The sequence below is a fragment of the Achroia grisella genome, unplaced genomic scaffold (genome assembly GCF_030625045.1).
Source record: "Achroia grisella isolate CSIRO2021 unplaced genomic scaffold, CSIRO_AGI_Agris_v1 utg402, whole genome shotgun sequence".
Taxonomy (NCBI): domain Eukaryota; kingdom Metazoa; phylum Arthropoda; class Insecta; order Lepidoptera; family Pyralidae; genus Achroia; species Achroia grisella.
Window position 1 is genome coordinate 5993304 of NW_026712841.1, and position 19575 is coordinate 6012878.

General features: G+C 31.1%; 4 protein-coding genes across 5 annotated transcripts; 2 read left to right on the forward strand and 2 right to left on the reverse strand.

Moving 5' to 3' along the window:
- Positions 1 to 368: 368 nt before the first annotated feature.
- On the reverse strand, positions 369 to 3995 carry LOC131844183 (polyisoprenoid diphosphate/phosphate phosphohydrolase PLPP6). 2 transcript variants are annotated; one of them, XM_059192988.1, is made up of 5 exons: positions 3918 to 3995; positions 3617 to 3807; positions 2073 to 2219; positions 1612 to 1711; positions 369 to 1254 (listed from the first exon to the last, which is right to left on the reverse strand). In XM_059192988.1, exons 2-5 carry the CDS (start codon positions 3620 to 3622, stop codon positions 860 to 862), a joined length of 648 nt encoding a protein of 215 aa, XP_059048971.1. In that variant the 5' UTR covers positions 3623 to 3807; positions 3918 to 3995; the 3' UTR covers positions 369 to 859. The 2 variants fall into 2 exon arrangements, with proteins under 2 accessions (XP_059048971.1, XP_059048972.1); XM_059192989.1 differs by lacking the exon at positions 3918 to 3995 and having other exon boundaries at positions 3617 to 3896.
- A 300-nt stretch (positions 3996 to 4295) lies between these two features.
- Positions 4296 to 6283, forward strand: LOC131844184 (uncharacterized). Its single transcript, XM_059192990.1, has 4 exons — positions 4296 to 4341; positions 4503 to 4653; positions 5286 to 5456; positions 6111 to 6283. The coding sequence occupies exons 2-4, from the start codon at positions 4510 to 4512 to the stop codon at positions 6243 to 6245; spliced, it is 450 nt and encodes a 149-aa protein (XP_059048973.1). The 5' UTR covers positions 4296 to 4341; positions 4503 to 4509; the 3' UTR covers positions 6246 to 6283.
- Positions 6284 to 7304: 1021 nt separating this feature from the next.
- LOC131844212 (large ribosomal subunit protein uL1) lies at positions 7305 to 9550 on the forward strand. Its single transcript, XM_059193034.1, has 5 exons — positions 7305 to 7377; positions 7540 to 7695; positions 8179 to 8334; positions 8827 to 8992; positions 9351 to 9550. Exons 1-5 carry the CDS (start codon positions 7373 to 7375, stop codon positions 9519 to 9521), a joined length of 654 nt encoding a protein of 217 aa, XP_059049017.1. The 5' UTR covers positions 7305 to 7372; the 3' UTR covers positions 9522 to 9550.
- A 1225-nt stretch (positions 9551 to 10775) lies between these two features.
- Positions 10776 to 15000, reverse strand: LOC131844259 (Fanconi anemia group D2 protein). Its single transcript, XM_059193094.1, has one exon. It carries the CDS (start codon positions 14842 to 14844, stop codon positions 10795 to 10797), a length of 4050 nt encoding a protein of 1349 aa, XP_059049077.1. The 5' UTR covers positions 14845 to 15000; the 3' UTR covers positions 10776 to 10794.
- Positions 15001 to 19575: the final 4575 nt, after the last annotated feature.

A 19575-nucleotide genomic window follows, 5' to 3' on the forward strand; every position in this document is an offset into this window, starting at 1 on the left:
TTTAGGAACACAAACCATTAAAAATGAGTATACATAACATAATTTATACAACACTGACAGTCTCAATAGATGAAAGTGTACCTCAAATGTATATCCTCAGTTTTTTTTAACGTTTTAGGTTTCGACAGCCGATTACAATTAATTCTTAATGATTTCAAAGAAATTTAATATTAAATTCGTTTTCACATAGTCTTTTCCCACTGTTAACGTAATAAATTATTTATAATAAAATGCTACTTGTGGCTAATACTTTAAACATTCTCAGATTATTAAATAGTCTGTATGAAACAGCCATGTAAGGTGATGTAAACATTAATAATGATACTTGACAGGTAGTCAAGACTTTGTAGTCTTAATTAAAATTTAAATTAACATCATTCAATATTTTATGTATTTTAATACTCTTTTCATTCAATTCATTAACGATCATAAGTTACTAAACTTATAACTTAGGGTTGCCATTAGTCCAGATTTTGTACTCTTAAAATGATGGCGATCGACTAGGGCGTTTTACAATATATGAGTTGATTTTAAAAGAACTTTAATATTTTTTGTAATGAATAAATTATTTATAGGATACAACCAGGTATTGGTAGTTCTGATGCACTCTGTGTTCACTTTCATAAAAAGCTATGAGATACGAGAGTACATAGATAAAAAAGTAATGTTAACTTACGGTAATGATTAGGTTGAAGCCTTATCAAATGTTTTTATATGAAGTATTATAAACTAATCTATAGTATTAAGCTCCTAAGGCTAGATACTAGAATCTATTAAATTTCTTGTAAAATGTTTGTTATTTTCCACATGGCAACCCTGGTATAGCATTTATAATGCCGTTTAAAAGATTGCAAGTAAATTAGACATGGTACTCCCCACCATCCAATTTTTCATCAGACAATGACGATAATATACTCGCTGATGCACTTTGTGAAAACCATATAAGTGCCATGAAAAGACCTTCCAGTAGACCCACACCAGCTCCACAAACCACATCCAGTAAATAGTGACGTTCCTGTAATACTCTTGATATGGACACTGCCGTAACCCAGGCCAGTAGGGGAGGATAGAATATTATTGAGATTGGATTCAAACAAATCAATATGAACGCGACTAGTACAGCTCTGCTGGTGTGACCTGATGGGAAAGAAAACTTATCAGGGCCAAGCTCCATCAGCTTGTTCATGGGCACAGGCCTTCGTCTTCTTACAAATGCCTTGATTACTGCTATTACTACTATGTCGAGGATGAGTGCTGAAAATTAAGATTGTTAGTGTTAGCAACAAAGTAATATTGTGGAAATAAAATTAAAGTGATTAAAATGTATTATTGAAAACTCAAAATACATTAAGGAATGTTGGTAAACATATTATTAGAAAGGGCAAATAAAATTATATATTAACGGCATCATATTTTGAATTTAGAATTTTAAATCAAATTTTATTATTTTTGAAGAGATGTTTAGTTTTAAAAATTCTTTATCAAGATTTCTGATTTTATACGTAAACTTAGGTTGTGACACTATGAATAAAATATTTTTAAAACATCAATATATTTATGAATCTGTATAATTTTTATTTTCAAAATGACATATTTGTAACTGTTCCTTACCAATAAACATATTTACTTGCAATTGATACAACTCTTTGTTATTAAACAGCCATATGAAACTGAGCCAACATGCCAGCCACACTATTCCATGGCATGATACCTGTAATAAAAATTTACAGCTATTTGAATGGGTATATTCATTATCAATTTTACTACTTAATGTCTTAACAGACAATTGACTTTCAATATAGAAATATATTTATTACAATGTAGTTATATACTTCTCATAGATAAGTAATTGATTATTTACATTTACTATTCTCCTTTGTTTTTCAACATTTTTTCATCCATGATATATTGCTGTGTACATCAACATTAGATGTTGTGGTGTGCAACAATTGGTATTAACAATACCCCTTTGATTAAGAGTACTTAGGTACATGTAGATTAAACGATAATAAAGCTAATACTGATTAAGATACCATATCATCGACCATAATTATATTTTTGTTTATTATTACCTCAAATAATTTTGCATGATTCCGAAGGGATTTTAGTGTAGTAGTCCTAAGAGCTAAATCAACAAATTTCTTTGTAAGTTGGACATCATATTGTAGAATTCTTTTTAGCATGTTTGGCACTTTGCGCTTCTCTAGGGATGTTCCCAGCTGAAAATATTAAGTTACATTAAATTATTAATATTACTAGCTGACATGGAGATATGTTTTGTGGCTCAGTAGTACTAACATTATATTCTTATTTTGTTTAGTTTAAAAATTTGTTAAATCATTCTGATGATTTGTACACATAATGTTATTTGTAAGAATATCGTAATTGGACAATGTTGTCAATATTTTGCTTTACAAATAGTGTAAATTTAGGCTTAGGTAATCTTTAATTGAAGAGTTTTTCATAATAATTTTTAATACTGATAATGTAAGACACATTAGCATGAGCTACATGGTTCTTACACCATGCATATAGTACTTATACAAGATTTACTAGACTGATAGTTTATATTTTGTTTACAACAGTTTACAATGATCTAAAGAATCAGCAAATATATCATAACAAATTAATTTTCTTACAAAGAATATATATTTTGCATATCTAGTGCAATACTGCTGTAATTAAAAATTTTAATTTTTTGAAATTAGACTTCAATAAAGACTTTTATAAAGTAAACTTTCTAAAATTTGTAATTTTTGAGTTAAGCCAGTATTACAATAAGTGTGTGATTTGTATGTTATATTAATTTTCTTAGTGGCCACAGGTTAACTGTATATAGGTTAATTGATAGTTATAGTATGATTGCAAATTAATTATCATCATATAACCTTTAAATGTTTGTCATGTTCATGCATTCATATAATACAGTAGCTGTGTGTTAATCTATTTAAAACAAATGAAAGATTAATATGCAAATGCAGGCCGCCTACTGTTGGCATCACTTTGATGATAATGACATCATCATTATTGATAGCATATCTATATGGCAGTTAACTGACAGTGACTATGAGCTTGATCACATATTCCCAAATCTAATCTGAGTAGAATTAAAACTGGAACAGCAATAATAACAAAACTGAACAATTGTAACATATCTCTTAATTGAAATTAGTAACAACAACTCTTGACTTATTTGGAAGTGAGAATGACATGTGTGACTCGGATATTAACTCTGGTCATCACAAACAAAGCACGACATCTATTAAAATGGGAATGCATTAGATGAGTCTCTTTGAGGGCTTTTTTCAATATAATTGTTTTTCATTATTTCAACCTATTAAGTTTCTTCAAGTCCTTAGCCATTGTTTACTATAATATATTCAGTGATAATAGATGGAATTAAGTGCTCAGTTTTTGATTGCTGCCAATTAATGTATTGGACCATCCACCATAAGTCAAATAATTTTGAAAATATAAACTGAATTATTTAAAATTTGAGTCGGGGCATGTGCGATAACCCTATCTGCCATATGGATGAAATTACACTAATAAATATATTGGACGATACAAAATAATAGTTGGTGTTATATAGGTCATAATATTGTTAATAACTTACCTCCATACTGACAATGTAAATAAGAGAAAATCTTCAAGAAATATTAAAATATCACGCAAAAATTGTTTAGACAATGAACAGGTGAAATAGCAAGTGATGACTCAATGTCTAGCCGACAAGACTTTTATGATTTTGAAGAATACCGGGGCCATGCACTTTTTAGACTATGAGTAGTAGTTATTCAAAAGACCCTGAAAAATGGCAGTAGTGTTCATGAGAATTTGATAAACAGAAGCAGTCAAATAATTTAGCAATCAATAGGAAAAAAACCACGCAATATTTAAATCATAATTATATTTACTTTTATTTACCAAAATACCTTAATGAAGTATTAAAGAAGAGAATACAGACTATTCAGTAACAGTCAGCAGACTTTGAGTTATTTCACAGACCAGCAGACAGACTTCAAGCAATTAAAAGTCAGAGCACAGATTAATTACTTTTGCACAGATCTGCTCGATTACACAGATCTTAGAGTAATCGATATCCTATTAACATTAAATAAAAACAAGGTACAAAGTTAAACAAAACCAAACGTCTAAGGAATTAATATTCGATTAAATTATTTATTAATATTTTATATACATAATATGACATCTCTACCTGATTAGTATGTATTAGCTACATATTATTATATGTATGGAACGCTCAAAACAATATTTACAGTTCATCGGAGCTTTCGATACACTGTGTATAAAATTACTTAGCTCAAGAAATTTTAAACGGTATCGTCGTCGTTATTTTTCAGTTTAAACCTCTGATTAAGAGGAAACTCTGTTTCTACGAAATCTTTTTTTTATTTTTAAATACATAGTAACTTCAGTAGTGTCAAATAATATTTTTATTAACTATATATAATAATTTGAATTTATATTGTCAAATATAGTACAAATATGGAGTTCTTTGGATTAACTACATATGGCCCTCAAAACTATATACAAGATATAATGAATAAAGAATATGAAGAGCCCTCTAGTAAGGATGAAGTAAAATCGTTAATGCAAAAAATTATTATGTATTCTACAATACCAAAACAGGTACACCACAAATCTAAGACAATTTTTAAGTACCTATATTTTGAATTCAACATGGTAAGCCAAGGCGAGCCTATCGCCGTCTTTCGAATATTTTTTTTTTGTTTGTTAACAGGGTCTCCTACTTATTGTCGGCTAGGTTTGAGCTCACCACCTCTTGTTGTAATTTAGGGCAGTCAACCAAAACCTAAAAATCAATAAATAACTCTTAAACAATAATAATCTTTTTTTTTATAAATTCAAATTGAATTTGAATTTATAAAAAAAATATTAATTTTTGAATAGGGGCTGTTCAAGTATTACGTAAGCAGATTTATCACAATTATTTACCCCTCATCCCCCGTTGTTAGCAAAAGTAAGCAAAGCTCTTACCCCTCCCCCCATGCTTACGTAAACATCTCTCAATTAATGTATTGTTTTTTTAACAAAGACAATGTGAGGGTTGCCATTCGTGTAAAAAAGTAAATTACGACCGATGACGTAATCATCATACAGACTCCCCCACCCCCATGTCATCCAAAATAAGCAAAGAAAAGACCCCCCGCCCCCTTATAGTGCTTACGTAATACTTGAACGGCCCCATATTAATATTTTTTGAATTTATAAATAATATTTTTTTTTTTTTATATTTCTAGATACAGAGACCCAATATCGATGTTTTCAGTTTGATTGATTGTTATTTAGGGAGGGTTAATGGTTTCGCTTACGGCTCTGCTCAAAGATTTATTAAAATGAAAAGAAAAGGTGTAATCAAGCCAGCTGGGCCTTCTGACATGTATAGATTTCCACCTACAACGGCAATGGAGGTAAATATTTTTTTATATTACGATAGTAACTACCGGTTTAACAGCAACTTCTTAAGTTGTACGTATAATTGAAACTTATGTAAGAGGTACGATTATAAAACAAATAAAAAATCATTATTCACTATTTTGGGGTTGAAACCAAAAATTCCATACGGAACCCATATGTCTGTCGTACGACTTTGACGGCCTGTTCAATCTATCAGTCACAATACTGTTTTATAAAGTAGTGATACTATCGGTTTAAAGTTATAGTAGATGTAAATAGCCAACAAAATCTAAAAGTACTATCTACTATGCATAGTATCATTATCCTTGCCTTGCCTTTATCCCATTATTTGGGGTCGGCGCAGTATGTCATTCTTTCTTTCACACAATCCATCCATCTTTCCTTAGGGCGACCCCTCCCTTTACATACATCCACATTCATATTATACACTTTCCATAAGACATGATCCTTGTTTCTCCGCATAACATGCCCATACCAGTATGCGTAGTATGTCGATATATAATTTGTGCTATTATCCAAAGACAAACGTTGGAAGTGTCTATTCCAAATAGTACTACAGACCCATAAAAAGAATTCTTTTCTGTATATGAACATTGTGTTCATAGTCAATGAAATTTGAATTATCTTAGACATTTTTTTTATTTTAGTTCGGATGGTGGCAATATGACCCAGAATTGACTTCTTGGCATCATACTCATCCAAGATATCCACAACCAGCATCACCAAATACTTTAATCCTAGACAAAGTTAGAAAGAATAATAAATATGCTACATTATTCTAATTTTTATAGAATATTTGTATGTTTATGAGAAAAAATCAAAAGTATAAAATATAGATATTATTTGTTGTTGTTTCATTACTTGATATGTACACGTTATTCACTCAATTATTCCGAAATTTAGTAGATTACAAAAATTCACAGTTTTTTTCGGTACTCCACCGAAAATATATTGAAAAAGAATACATAATGAGATATTATATCAGATGGACTTCCACATAGTTTCCCCTGGAAACTATCGTGATAAATTCCTGGTTTCGCCATAATGATCTAAGTAACTTAACCTCATGCTTGTCTTATTCCTTCACTGGTACTTCTCTAGCGGGAACCATAAGCGCAGGCAAATATTCCATTCCATTATCATTAATTAAATGTAAATAGATGGCATCGTTACAATTATTTATTTATTTATATGTCGTTTGATTATAAACAGTAGACTCCACTGCGTTCACTAATTTATACGTGAAAGGTAGGGACCAACGGAGTTCCCAACCTTGATAATGATTAACCTCCCGACCTCCCAGAGAGCAATAATTTCTCCGGTGTTTCTAAAAATAAAATGTCGTTCGCTCGCTCTGCGGCCACAACACTGCGCGCCACTACACTATTGCGTATTCATTATGATGGAACAAGGAAAGAAACCGAATAAGTTTTTCTTTAGTAAAAGCAAGTACTAACAAACTTCTATTTTCCATGTAAAAACTTTTATGATTTAGTCTAACTTCACTAAATCATAAATGCTGCTCAGAAACAAAATAAATATAGATTTATTTTGTTTCCGGGTTGGTCCTTTCGAGAGTTGGCAACCCTAGCCAAAGAAGTCATGACATCATTATTGAAACAATAATATGTAAGATACAAAATTCTTCAGTCCAAAGTCTCATGAGAGAATTTGCTTTCTTAATTTCCGATCTTTTGTATACACTGCTTTATAAATGTATACAGCGTTTGTAAAACGGTTTAATTGACAATGACAAGTATATTTAATTTGTTGAATTTCGTATGGCTGTATGGGTTGAGTTCTTTTGCCTTTCCCAGTGACAGGAAAACGGATCCAAAAAAAATTGTGTATTTCATGAATATTTTCTTTCCTAATTCCTACGTTGAATGTACTACATCTTATAAAAAAGATGTCGTAAGTAATCTTTTAAAATCATAACAATCCTCGAATATTATCATAATTTTTAGTACTATTGTGTAATAATAGATTCTATTTCATTATTTAACTTATATATTGTGTTCTAAAGCAATAAAAAAGTTTATTCGAAGACTTAACCTAACCACACTTGTTTTATAGGTCTAAAGTATCTCGTGATACACTCTACGAGTGTGTAAATGCAGTTCTCCAGTCGTCAAAGGATAAGAAAAGGAATTTTCTGGAGACCGTTGAATTGCAAATTGGTCTGAAGAACTATGACCCACAGAAGGACAAACGTTTCTCCGGCACCGTCAAGTATGTTTACCTGGAAGGAACATTTTTGTGGGAATCTTGAATTTTACAAACTGCTTTCCACAAAAGTGGCTCTGTACAGGGAGTCAGTTTTATCTGACGGGACTTGACCCGAAGTCTTTAAATAATGGGTAGGTAAGCATGTGCTTACCGAATTCTATCACTTCCATGAAGTTCCATGTGGGGTAAGATTTTTAGGACCTCTACTTGTGTTTATTCCGGTTACACAGTATATTAGTATATTTAATATTAATACTTCATCTTCAATCACCCAGTATTATCACTAGATCAGATAACAATTAGATGAACGATTTTTATATAAGCGCAACACTTATGAAATTGTTACATTACATTAACATTCCTATTTTGTTTATACATTATATATAGTCAGCAAACATCTAATATACACACTATTAGACCTAGGCTGATATTAATTTTTAATTACAGTACAAAATTTTTTTTATTAACAACTTTTTAATTTTGCAGGCTAAAGTACATCCCAAGGCCTAAGATGCAGGTATGTGTGCTGGGTGATCAGCAGCACTGTGACGAGGCTAAACAACTTGAGGTGTCATGCATGGACGCTGAGGCACTCAAGAAGTTGAACAAGAACAAGAAACTGGTTAAGAAGCTGGCAAAGAAGTGAGTTATCTATAGATTTATTTAGTTATAAAGCTACTTATTTTTTTATAGGTGAATATGAAATACATATGTATGATGATATGAAATATTACATTATTATGTTTACAATTGAATTGATGTAACTACAGCTTGATAGTTATGCATATAAATGGTATGGTTTGTACTTAAAAAAATGACCATATATTGTAAAACTATTATAATCAATGAAATTAGTTTTGTTAGCAAGTTTTTTCACACAATCAACACTCAAATTATATATAAAAATATATTGAAAAAATAAGACATAACTTGTATTATTCATGGTATGAATGATGAAAAATAATATTAATATACATAAAGAGAGATCTGAATAGCAAGTCCTAATCGAAACACAATACTAATTACTGTAATTTCTCCTATTAAAGCCTACTTTATTTTAAAACTGTGGATGCGACAATAAATAAATATAATATAAATTGTTTTAAATTTACAAACCATATTTTAATGTTACAGGTATGATGCATTCCTTGCATCAGAGTCATTGATCAAACAGATCCCTCGTCTCTTGGGACCGGGTCTAAACAAAGCTGGCAAGTTTCCTGGGTTGCTCTCACATCAGGAATCTATGACTCAGAAGATTGATGAAGTTAAAGCAACTATTAAGTTTCAGATGAAGAAGGTAATTTTAGAAATCAGAATTTTGAAACTCTGATGTTACCAACTTAGACTATACTTTATTGTCTGCTTGAATACCTCTTAAAGTAAATACATTTCTGCTGCCAAGCTATGTGCTAGTATGAATGTTGAGATATGGCAGTGAAATTACTGGGTATGGAGGTATGACACTAGTATGGAATGATAATGAATGACCATGCATGTCCCATAATATACATGGTGTTCTTTATGTATATAAGCAACAGATGCAATGGGAGGTAGAGTGCTCTCTGTTACTTGAATATACCTTGTGAAATTACCATCATCATACCATTAATGCAGTGTACTCTATTCTAGCACTAATATTACATATTAATTTACAGGTGTTATGTCTCTCTGTTGCCGTGGGCCATGTTGATATGACTCCAGATGAGCTTGCACAGAATGTGCATCTTTCCATCAACTTCCTTGTGTCACTACTGAAGAAACACTGGCAGAATGTGCGCTCACTACACATGAAGTCCACTATGGGACCACCTCAGAGATTGTACTAATCTTTTTATAAATAAATATTGACATCTAATATTAGTTTCTGATTTAAAATTTCTCAACATATATGACCTCAAAGATGTCCCATCAGATAAATAATATCTACATCATACAAATAATACATATAATAAAACAGTAGAGGTCGAATTTCTGTACATAGAAATAAAACGCCAAAAACTGATAAGAAATATGTTAGAAGTGAAAAAGAATACATTACATTTTTTTTTAATTTTTGTTGGACCGAGTTAACTGAAATTTTGCACGGAGGTAGTTTGCATTCCTGGTCAACATATTTTATAATTGACTTTTAATCACATGGAAAATTAAAGATCTTCGTGGGATAGTTAAAAATTTATAACTCATTTAGCTCAGTACACAACCTACTTAAGTTATTTTGACCTAAGGCAAAGAGTGAGAACCACGCGTTATTTGTTAATTTTGGTGCAGTATTGCCAAACATAATAAGAGTTACATACGAGTATATCGATACATATTAAACTTACATTATCTGGCTTTCCCAAGTCGAGTAAAAAGATGAGATATTTTTGCAATAATAACTTTAATTTTAGTATTATTTAGTTTAAACACACTAACCGAAGGCTTCAGAAACTGAAACTATATTCTGTAAAATGTTGGCGTTAATTTACTAAACTTACAAACCTGTCAATATTTCAATACTACATTCTGCCTTTCCCAAGGCGAGTAAAAAAATGGAGATATTATTATTGTAATTATAATTCTAACGCTAATTAAAGATTTAGGGATTCTGAAATTATATATTCTCTAAAAAATCAATAGATGGCAACTTCGTCAGTCTTTTTCATGGTGAGTACGGGTATAGCAACGCGTCGTACTCAGCCTGAAGAAGACTTGATTACATCTTTGGGTGATGATTCTGTCTCGCAGTATGGTTTGCTAGCGCCAATAATAGAATTCGCTGCGAAAATAAACTATGATCCAGCGGAACTAGGTTAGGGTTGGGTGGGATCTTTTCTCACTAAAATAATATTGACACAATTACTCAAGGCAAAATAGTTCTTGCTATAACTGCTCATACGATGTTCAAGATGTACATAGATTTGGACATAAGTGTACACCATGGTTGTGGTGTCTCTACAAATAGTGATAAAGCGAAGCTCTTACGCGATTGCATAAAACGCCTTCGCCTTTGTTTAACTTTTTTCTTTTTATTAATTGAAAGACTAATTAATTTTTTGTTTTTTAAGGTTGTAAATAAAATAATCTTTACCAATATGGGCATGTAGGCAAAATATTTATTTATACAATGTCACTGATACTTTTAGAATCAGGATTAAGTATATCATCATCACTATTTTCACTTTCAACATCATCAGGCAATTCTTCATCATCATTTTCAACAGATTGTTCACTTTCAATACTTTCTTGGCTGGCTATTATTTCACCATGAATGTTCTTGTTTTTTAGATTGCCCATCCAAAAAGCTTCAGAACATTTGTTAGCAGCAAGCGCTGCTTTCACTTTATAGATGAGTGTCTCTAGCAACTGTCTCATATATGGTACCTTACTTATTAAAACAATATCTTTCTTTAATCTCGAGTGACAGCATAATGATTGCAAAAATCTTGTAGATTGCTGGAGGATTTTCAAAATTTCCAGCACTTCTTCAGTATTATGTTTTAGCTGCAATTCTAGAATAGGAACTCCTTGAGATAAAAATAACTTTAGGACTGGAAGAGATTTATTGAAAAAACTTGATAAGTTATTTCTGTTTTCAAGAGTTTTTGCAATGTCTGACATGTGCTTTAAAATAACAGCCACATCTTTCCATAAGTCTAAGTGTTCTGTATTAGTCAATCCTTTACTTAAACGAGATTTAGTAGCTTCATGGACTGCTGTCCCTAAATTTCTGTATAAAATAGAAAAATTCCCCTTATTTATAGTTTTCAATGTACTCAGTGTATCATTTCGACCTTTCAGTACTTTAATATCATTTAACAACTGAATAGTTAAAGTTTTCAATTCTAAAATTTCATTGTTAATGAAATAGAGGGCAGCAAATTTGTCCACACTTTGATTGAAAAGTAGGCCCTTTTCGGGTACTCCATCGGGAGTATTCCATTTCTGTGATAAAAAATTGTGAGCCATATCTCTAAGTACCTTTAATGTTAGTGTGTTCTCAGAATATTCTTGAACAGATTTCAGCAATTCTATTAGAGCTACAGCAGTGGTTAATTGAAAACAGTATTTTTCATATTTTAGGAGATGCTTAGCCACTGCTGATACTAAGTCCTTTAATGATACTAGATTTGTATTATCAGTAAATGCTATAGTTCTGAGGGAACTTTTAAGTAAAGAATTCTGATTATTTCTGAATCCAATCCATTTAAAATATGTTGCAAGCATATTAAATATATATTCTAAACAGGTAATGTAGTCAAATACTTCGGGTGTGAAAATAAAAGTATTCTCATTTTGACTGTCATGAGAAGCCATAAAGTCATCAAGAAAAAATGTTATAGTCTTAAGATAATCTACCGTTTTTGGTAATATTTTATTTATTGATTTTGCACATTCTTCTGCTTTTTTTTTATCATAGACAAAAGATTGCTCATGTTTTGAGAGAAATGTTTGTCTTTTTATTTTAGTTATCAGTATATTTTCTATATTTATGTTAACACATTTTAAAAGGAACTTTAAGATTTTAATAGACATATTGATTTCATCTCCTTGATCAGTTGTTGACAAATCATTATTAAATAGGTGAAGCACACTAAGACCTAAATGACGAAGGGGGATATTGTGTATAGCAACAAGTTTATTTTTTACTGTGTTTGGATTATCTTGTGTTGTTTGAGTCTTAATAGTTTCTGGTACTACAGTATTATCTTGTGTATTTACTTTTTGTGCTTTTTGTTTTGATGTTCTAGTTTGTAGTGGTTTTTTTTCATCTGTCGCGCCTGTATATTTATTTATATTAAAATTGCAAGCTGGAGGTTTATATATTATATTTGATTTCAAAATAATTTGCTCACATAATATTTCTAATTCCTCAATTTGTACAACCCTATGCAAAATTTTCATTTTGAGCGCATCATCATCCTGAATAGCAAAAGCATTTAATAATTCTCGAAACCAATTAACACAGTGAATTAAACAATCTAAAATGTTACTGACAGTTGTACTATCCAGATCTTCAATTAAATCTAAAGCAATTTTTGGCATTATAACTGGACATCCTAATAATGCATCTATATTTGATAAATTTCCATCATACTGCTTGCAGTGTAATTTTTGTACAAGCTGAAATAGAGGAGGCAAGATACTCACATTTATTTCACTTTTGGGTTGTAAAGCTAGTCCTGCTATATTTATTGCTATGACTTCGTCCATTTCACTTTCAGCATTAAGACAATATTGGAACGATAATTTTAACTCACCAATTCTTTCTGGTTCTATATTTTCAACAATGAAATTTTGTTGCAAGTCATTTGTTACTGCTTCTGTCAGCCATAACAAAAATTGCTTATTTATATGAGTGGCCTCTTCAACAATCTTTGATAATTCATCATAAAAAAAGGCAATCATATCTGGAAATTGACGTGTGCTTCTGCTAACAAGTTCAATAATTAAGGCAGCTTCACGTAGGTCACCCTCGGACAAATGTGAAACAGATCCAAAACTGTTATCATCTGGTAAATCTGGTGTATGATCATCATTGCAGCTACCCATAAGATATTTTACTGCATGAATGCTAGCCAGTATACCTTGAACTTTTATTTTAGGGCTAGAACTACTCAGTTCTTTCCGTATTATCATGTGAATGTCATCTCTCACAACTGAGTTTTCATAACTATAGGCAAGGCAACACAGTAAATTCATTACAGCCCTAATTTCATCCAAATTCATATCATCCATTCTGTCCAGTAATGTTAACATCTGGACACTTTGTGGCTTTAGTATAGATAGATCTTGGGATGCAACATTATTTAGTATAAATAGTATATTTAGAACACAATGTTTACTATCTAAACCTAATTGAAGTATTTCAGATACAACTGTTTGGCAGCTATCATCAAGCCTGGATAACATCAGTGTATATAAATGTGAAGCAAACGATGCAATAGTTGTATCTGCTTTTACTTTCATTAAAGAATTTGTAAGACATATAAGATGTTTTAAATAATCCTTCAGTATTGGTTTAAATTTCTCAAAACATTCATCTACAAGCACTTCCTTGAGAACATTACATTTGATTTGTTTTTTTATAACATTATCTACTAGTTTCTGTTTTTCTTCTGATGTTGAATATAAAATTAAGAGTATAATAATATCAATTGGTTTATGATCTGTACTACTCTTAACTGTGGATGCCACTTTTAACCATGCATTAGCAATTACTTTTGATGATACCATAGAGTTTCGAATAGCAACTGCTGTAAGTACTTGACTTGTAGCAATCTCCTGCTGTTTGGATATTGAAGTTGACCAGCCAAGAGTGTTCCTTAACCCTTGAACTGCATCTAAGTATGCAGCATCATTAATGCGGGCAGGTTGAAGTAAAAACTTAACAAAATTAGGAAAATGTGCACACTTGGACAAACTCATCAAAATATTTAATGTCTTTTTTTGCAACTGCTCATAGTCCTCCTTAGATAGACAAAGATATGAAAGACATTCTAAAATAGCAGGTATTAAGTCATGATCCTCACTCAGTATTCTACTCATTTCAGCTGCAATATTGCTGTGTTCCTGGTCACCTATAATGTCGGGGATAGCAGATATAATTTCTAAACGAACAATCTTCTCTGTAGTGATGTCTAATAAGTTAATAAGATGTGTAGCAATTTTATCTGTGTTTGACAAGTTATCCAAAGAAGAAAAACATTTGAGTATCATTTGGATCCATGGGCCACATTTCGATTCAGCAGATAAATCTATAGCTTTATCGAATATATAATCAGCCAATTTATTTTGAAGAATAGGAACACTTAGCAGTATTTTAAAAACACTGTCTTGAAGTACATATTCTTCAGAGTTATCTCCAATATTTCTTACAATATTTGGGAATAAATATTGTTTGAATAAATCTAAATTTTGACATTCTTGTTCTAAGCTCGTAAATAAATCTGTTATATTTCGAGGATAGTCAAAATGTTTCTGTACATTTTTCTTTATATTGCGTATTATAATGACAGGCTCATCTGAAGCCATACACTTTTCTGGAGGATACTTCAATATTAAGCCGCTTTCCAATAGAGTTTTGTGTAAGTAACCATTATGATCAACAGTTTTGTGTTTCTTCTGTTGGCTGCCAGTAACACTATTATTAGTTCTTTTAGAACTCATTATATTCTACAAATATGAATATTAAAATAATAAATTGTTAACTGTATAAATTTTTGTATGACAGTTCTAATAAACTAGATATATTTGAGGCAACAACTTAAAAATAAACAACTCAAACTTATAAAGCGTTCAAACTAAATGAACTGTGTATGTACTTTGTAGCGATATATCGGCTAATCGGCATTCATTCATTGATTAGGTCAAGTTTGTTGATTGACGTCACAGATCGAAAGACCTATGGCTCGCTAGGATATTGGTGTTCTGTGCTTATGGCAGACAAACTGTCAAACTTAGTTCTTTATGTACTCTGTGGCCTGGAGTCGCGGGAACGCTTGAAAGGAAGCGCGCTCTTTTGATTTTATATTTTCATTTTCCATTATATATTAATTATTTCTGTATAGTTTACTATTTAAATAGTGTATTGCACCCTCGTCATGGGGAAGAATAGAAGGAAGCGGAAAAAAACTGCATCTCCAGACGATCCTGATAGCGATTGTAAATCAACAACCACGTCTGATTACGAAGAAGCAGATTCAGATCCTAAAGTATTATATAAACCTTATTTTGTTACTGATTATAATCGACGATACCCAGAAGACTCCGGTGCAACTGAATTTGTTGTCTTCGTTGAGTCTACTGATTCTAATACCGCCATAGGCGCCAGAGATCTTTTATCCTTATCATCCTGCTTAAAAAGATTCAATAAAGGGGTAAAATACCTTAGAAGCCTAAATAAATATAAAATCGGTGTTTACTTTGAGAAGCCAGGTCTTGCAAATGCATTCTTAAACAATTTAACATTTTTGAAAGAATACCAGTTTAAAGCTAGCATTCCAGCAGGTTCAACCGAAGTCACAGGAGTCATTAGAAATGTCCCTATAAATTTATCCAATATGAAGATTTACACAATGTTATCAAGCTATAAGAAAATTATTTGTATTCGACGTTTTTTAAGAAAAGTTAAAAATGATGTTACTTTTTATCTACAGCCAACACAGACAGTAGCCATTACTTTTGCTGCATCAGTTCTGCCCGACTATGTGGACCTGGAAGGTTGGAGACATGATATTTCACCTTACATTCCTCCTGTTAAACAATGTTTCCGGTGTTTAAGGTATGGTCATTTTGCAAAGTTTTGCAAGAATGCTGAGATATGTTCCATTTGTAAAGGAAACCATAATTTTAAAACATGTACTACACCAATTGATAATGCCAAGTGTTTCCATTGCGATGGGAACCATATAAGTGTCTCATCACAGTGCCCTGTAAAACAAAAAAAAATAATTGAGAATAGAAATAAAGCACAAAGACCTTCATATGCAGACACTTTCAAATCTTTTCCCACTCTTGGACACAGACTAAATAAACAGAATAATGACATTATTTCAATTTTAAAAAATGATGACAAATCACTAGGCCTCCTTGTAGAGACCATTGTTAAATTAATAACATTAAATAAGACCCAAAATACATCAATTTGCTCTAAAAATGTACTAGAACTGCTTACTGAAAATTTCAGTACTAAAATAAATAGTATTCAAAATTCACAATAAGCAAATTAAACATAGTACAGTGGAATGCTCAAAGTCTGTTGAGCAATCGACATTTATTTTCACAATTTTTATATAGTAAAAATATTCATATTGCATTAATTTGTGAAACATGGTTAAGACCACACCATAAATATAAAATCAAAGGATATAATATAGTAAGAAATGACTCAGGTAACCATCATAATGGTGTTGCTATTATACTGCATAATAGTATAACATATAATAAAATTGATGTAATGTCTGATGATGGATTACAAAATCTGGTTGTACAGATTATTGTTAATAATAAGAAAATATCTTTTGCTACTGTTTATTGCCCAACAAATTGTACCACGCCATTCTCTAAATCTAAGTTCATAAATTTTATAAATAATATACCTAAACCATTCATTATTGCCGGAGATTTCAATGCACATCACACTATTTGGGGATGTGATACCATTAAACCTAGAGGTAGAGATATTTTAGAATCACTAGACGAATGCAACTTGGTTTTACTTAATGATACTCAAGCTACAACTGTAGGAACTCATATATGGAAACCTAATGGTTTAGATTTAACTATAGTTAGTCCGACCATAGCACTTATGTGTGAATGGTATGTACACGATGACCCCATAGGTAGTTATCATCTCCCTACAGTGACCGAACTAACCGTAGGAAATGATTATTCTCCATGTCATAGTTTAGCACAAATTAATGGTACTGTTTCAATTCATCACAGTAATTTGCGTCTAATAAACTGGGATACATATAGTATTTTAGTTAATACAAAATTACAGGATTTTTCTATTAATGAGAATGATCCCATTATCACTTATCAGCGCTTCTGTAAAATTATGCAAGACACCGTTGATATAGTATTAGGCAGAAAGTCAACAATACAGAAAAAATTGTCGCATCCACAAGGTGACAGTATTAAAAAATATAAACATTGTCCTCTTCCCTGGTGGAATAAAGAATGCGCATCAGCTGTTCAAAATAGTAAAAATGCTTATGTCAATTTTAAACGAGATCCTACCATAGACAATTATATTACATTTAAAAGACTGCAAGCATTAAAAAAATTAACAATCAGAAATGTACGTATACAAAGCTGGCAAAATTTCTGCTCAAATTTAAATAGATTAACACCAATTTCAACCATTTGGCAAAATTTGATAAAATTTAATAAAAAATATTCAAATAAAACTTATATAGGTAATAACAACAATCTAATGCCATGGATTGACGATTTTTTGCACAAATATACTCCTGATTTTGTCTCAAGACCTCTTTATATAGATGACACTTTTAAACATACTGATAGTTTTTTTAATCAGCCCTTTAAATTAGTAGAACTTCAAACAGCAGTAAAAAGTAGGAAGGATACAGCTGTAGGATTAGATAATATGTCATATAAAATGCTAAAAAAATTAAATGAAAACAATTTAGAAATGTTTCTTAATATCCTAAATTTACTTTGGCTTAATTCTATTATTCCTAATGAATGGAAAACTGATTGTTTAATACCAGTATTAAAATCAAATAAGAATCCTTCACAAGCTGATTCATATCGACCTATAACTTTAACATCCTGTTTTGGAAAAATTTTTGAACAACTTATAAAACAACGTCTCGAATTTTTTATCGAATCTTAAAATATATTACCGCCGAATCAGTTTGGCTTTAGACGTGGATTTTCGGCTCGCGAAAGTTTATGTCATTTATATATGGACATAAATAGAACTAAAAAAAATAGGCAACATTTTGCTGGTGTTTTTTTGGATATTATCGGTGCTTTTAACAATATCAATCATAATGTTATGTCTGACATTCTAACTTCACTTGGAATATCAAATAAATTAGTACGCTGGATATTTAATTTTATGAATGGTCGTGAAGTATATGTGAAGCTCACTAATAATACATGTCTTGGACCTCGGTTATCGCATATCGGAGTGTGTCAAGGCGGTATATTAAGTCCTCTTTTGTACATATTGTACGTCCATAGATTAAATGAAGTATTGGGTAGAGAAGTACATAATCTTCAATTTGCTGATGATTTGGCAATATATTGCTATGGAAATAATTTAACAGACATTAGTTACAAAATAAACAATGCTCTACGTAATCTATCTGTATATTTTTCATATCTTGATTTAGAAATTAGTCCTTCGAAAAGTAAAATGATTTTATTTGAGAATAATAATCTTAATTTAGATCTTTCAAATTTATCTGTTACATACAATGGATACACTATACCAATAGAATCGGAAGTAAAATTTTTGGGCGTTTTATTCCAAAACAAAATGTGTTGGAAAAAGTATGTCGATTGCTTAGCAGATCGAGCCATGATGTCAACTAATATTCTTAGATCATTAGTAGGCACTCGTTGGGGAGCAGATCCTAAAACTCTATTGATGTTATATAAATCGTTAGTTAGAACACATTTTGAATATGCTTTCTTTTGCTTTTGTGAATACAATGTTTATGTAGAAAAACTTGAAAAAATTCAAAATATAAATCTTAGATTAATTTTGGGTGCTATGAATACCTCACCTATAAATTCTATGCAAGTAGAGTGTTACTTATCACCATTAAGATTACGATTTGAATTTTTAAAACTTACCTTTCTGTTGAAATTACTTTCTGTAAATAAAAATACCTTGCTAATTAAACTACTAGATTCTTCATTTCCAAAAACTTTTCTTTCTGAAAAGGTTAGTGAATTTATTGATTGGGTCCGTAATTTTAATATCTATATTAAACCATCTCCGAGTTATTATGGATACTCATATGATGCCCTCTATTCTCAAATTTCTATAAATATTAATAAAACATTAAAAGATAAATATGACGTATATGAATACCTGTCGCGGTGGAACACATATAGGCAAATATACACCGACGGAGCAAAAAATAAAGAATGTGTTTCCATTGCTATATATGATGGCACAGAACAAATGGCAAGTGGTACCAAAATTTCGAAAAATGCAAGTATATTTACGGCAGAAGCTTATGCGATTATTAAGGCTTTAGACTACATTAAAGAGACTTTTGACTGTGACAAATGGTTAATCATAACAGATAGTATGAGTGTTTTGATGGCTCTTTCGAACGATTCTCATAATAAATTAACCGCTTCCTCTGTAATTCAAAGTATTCGCAGTAAGATGCACGACCTGAAACATAAATT

Bases quoted from the DNA above. Each gene is read 5' to 3' on its own strand.
- LOC131844183 (XM_059192988.1), bottom strand. The intron at 1,712-2,072 runs GTAATAATAAAC...TTTTTATTACAG, and splicing joins ATCATGCAAAATTATTTGAG to GTATCATGCCATGGAATAGT. The intron at 1,255-1,611 runs GTAAGGAACAGT...CTTAATTTTCAG, and splicing joins GCAAGTAAATATGTTTATTG to CACTCATCCTCGACATAGTA.
- LOC131844184 (XM_059192990.1), top strand. From the start codon at position 4,510: ATGGAGTTCTTTGGATTAACTACATATGGCCCTCAAAACTATATACAA. The intron at 4,654-5,285 runs GTACACCACAAA...TTATATTTCTAG, and splicing joins ATTCTACAATACCAAAACAG to ATACAGAGACCCAATATCGA. The intron at 5,457-6,110 runs GTAAATATTTTT...TTTTTATTTTAG, and splicing joins CACCTACAACGGCAATGGAG to TTCGGATGGTGGCAATATGA.
- LOC131844212 (XM_059193034.1), top strand. The intron at 8,335-8,826 runs GTGAGTTATCTA...TTAATGTTACAG, and splicing joins GTTAAGAAGCTGGCAAAGAA to GTATGATGCATTCCTTGCAT. The intron at 8,993-9,350 runs GTAATTTTAGAA...ATTAATTTACAG, and splicing joins TTAAGTTTCAGATGAAGAAG to GTGTTATGTCTCTCTGTTGC.
- LOC131844259 (XM_059193094.1), bottom strand. From the start codon at position 14,844: ATGAGTTCTAAAAGAACTAATAATAGTGTTACTGGCAGCCAACAGAAG.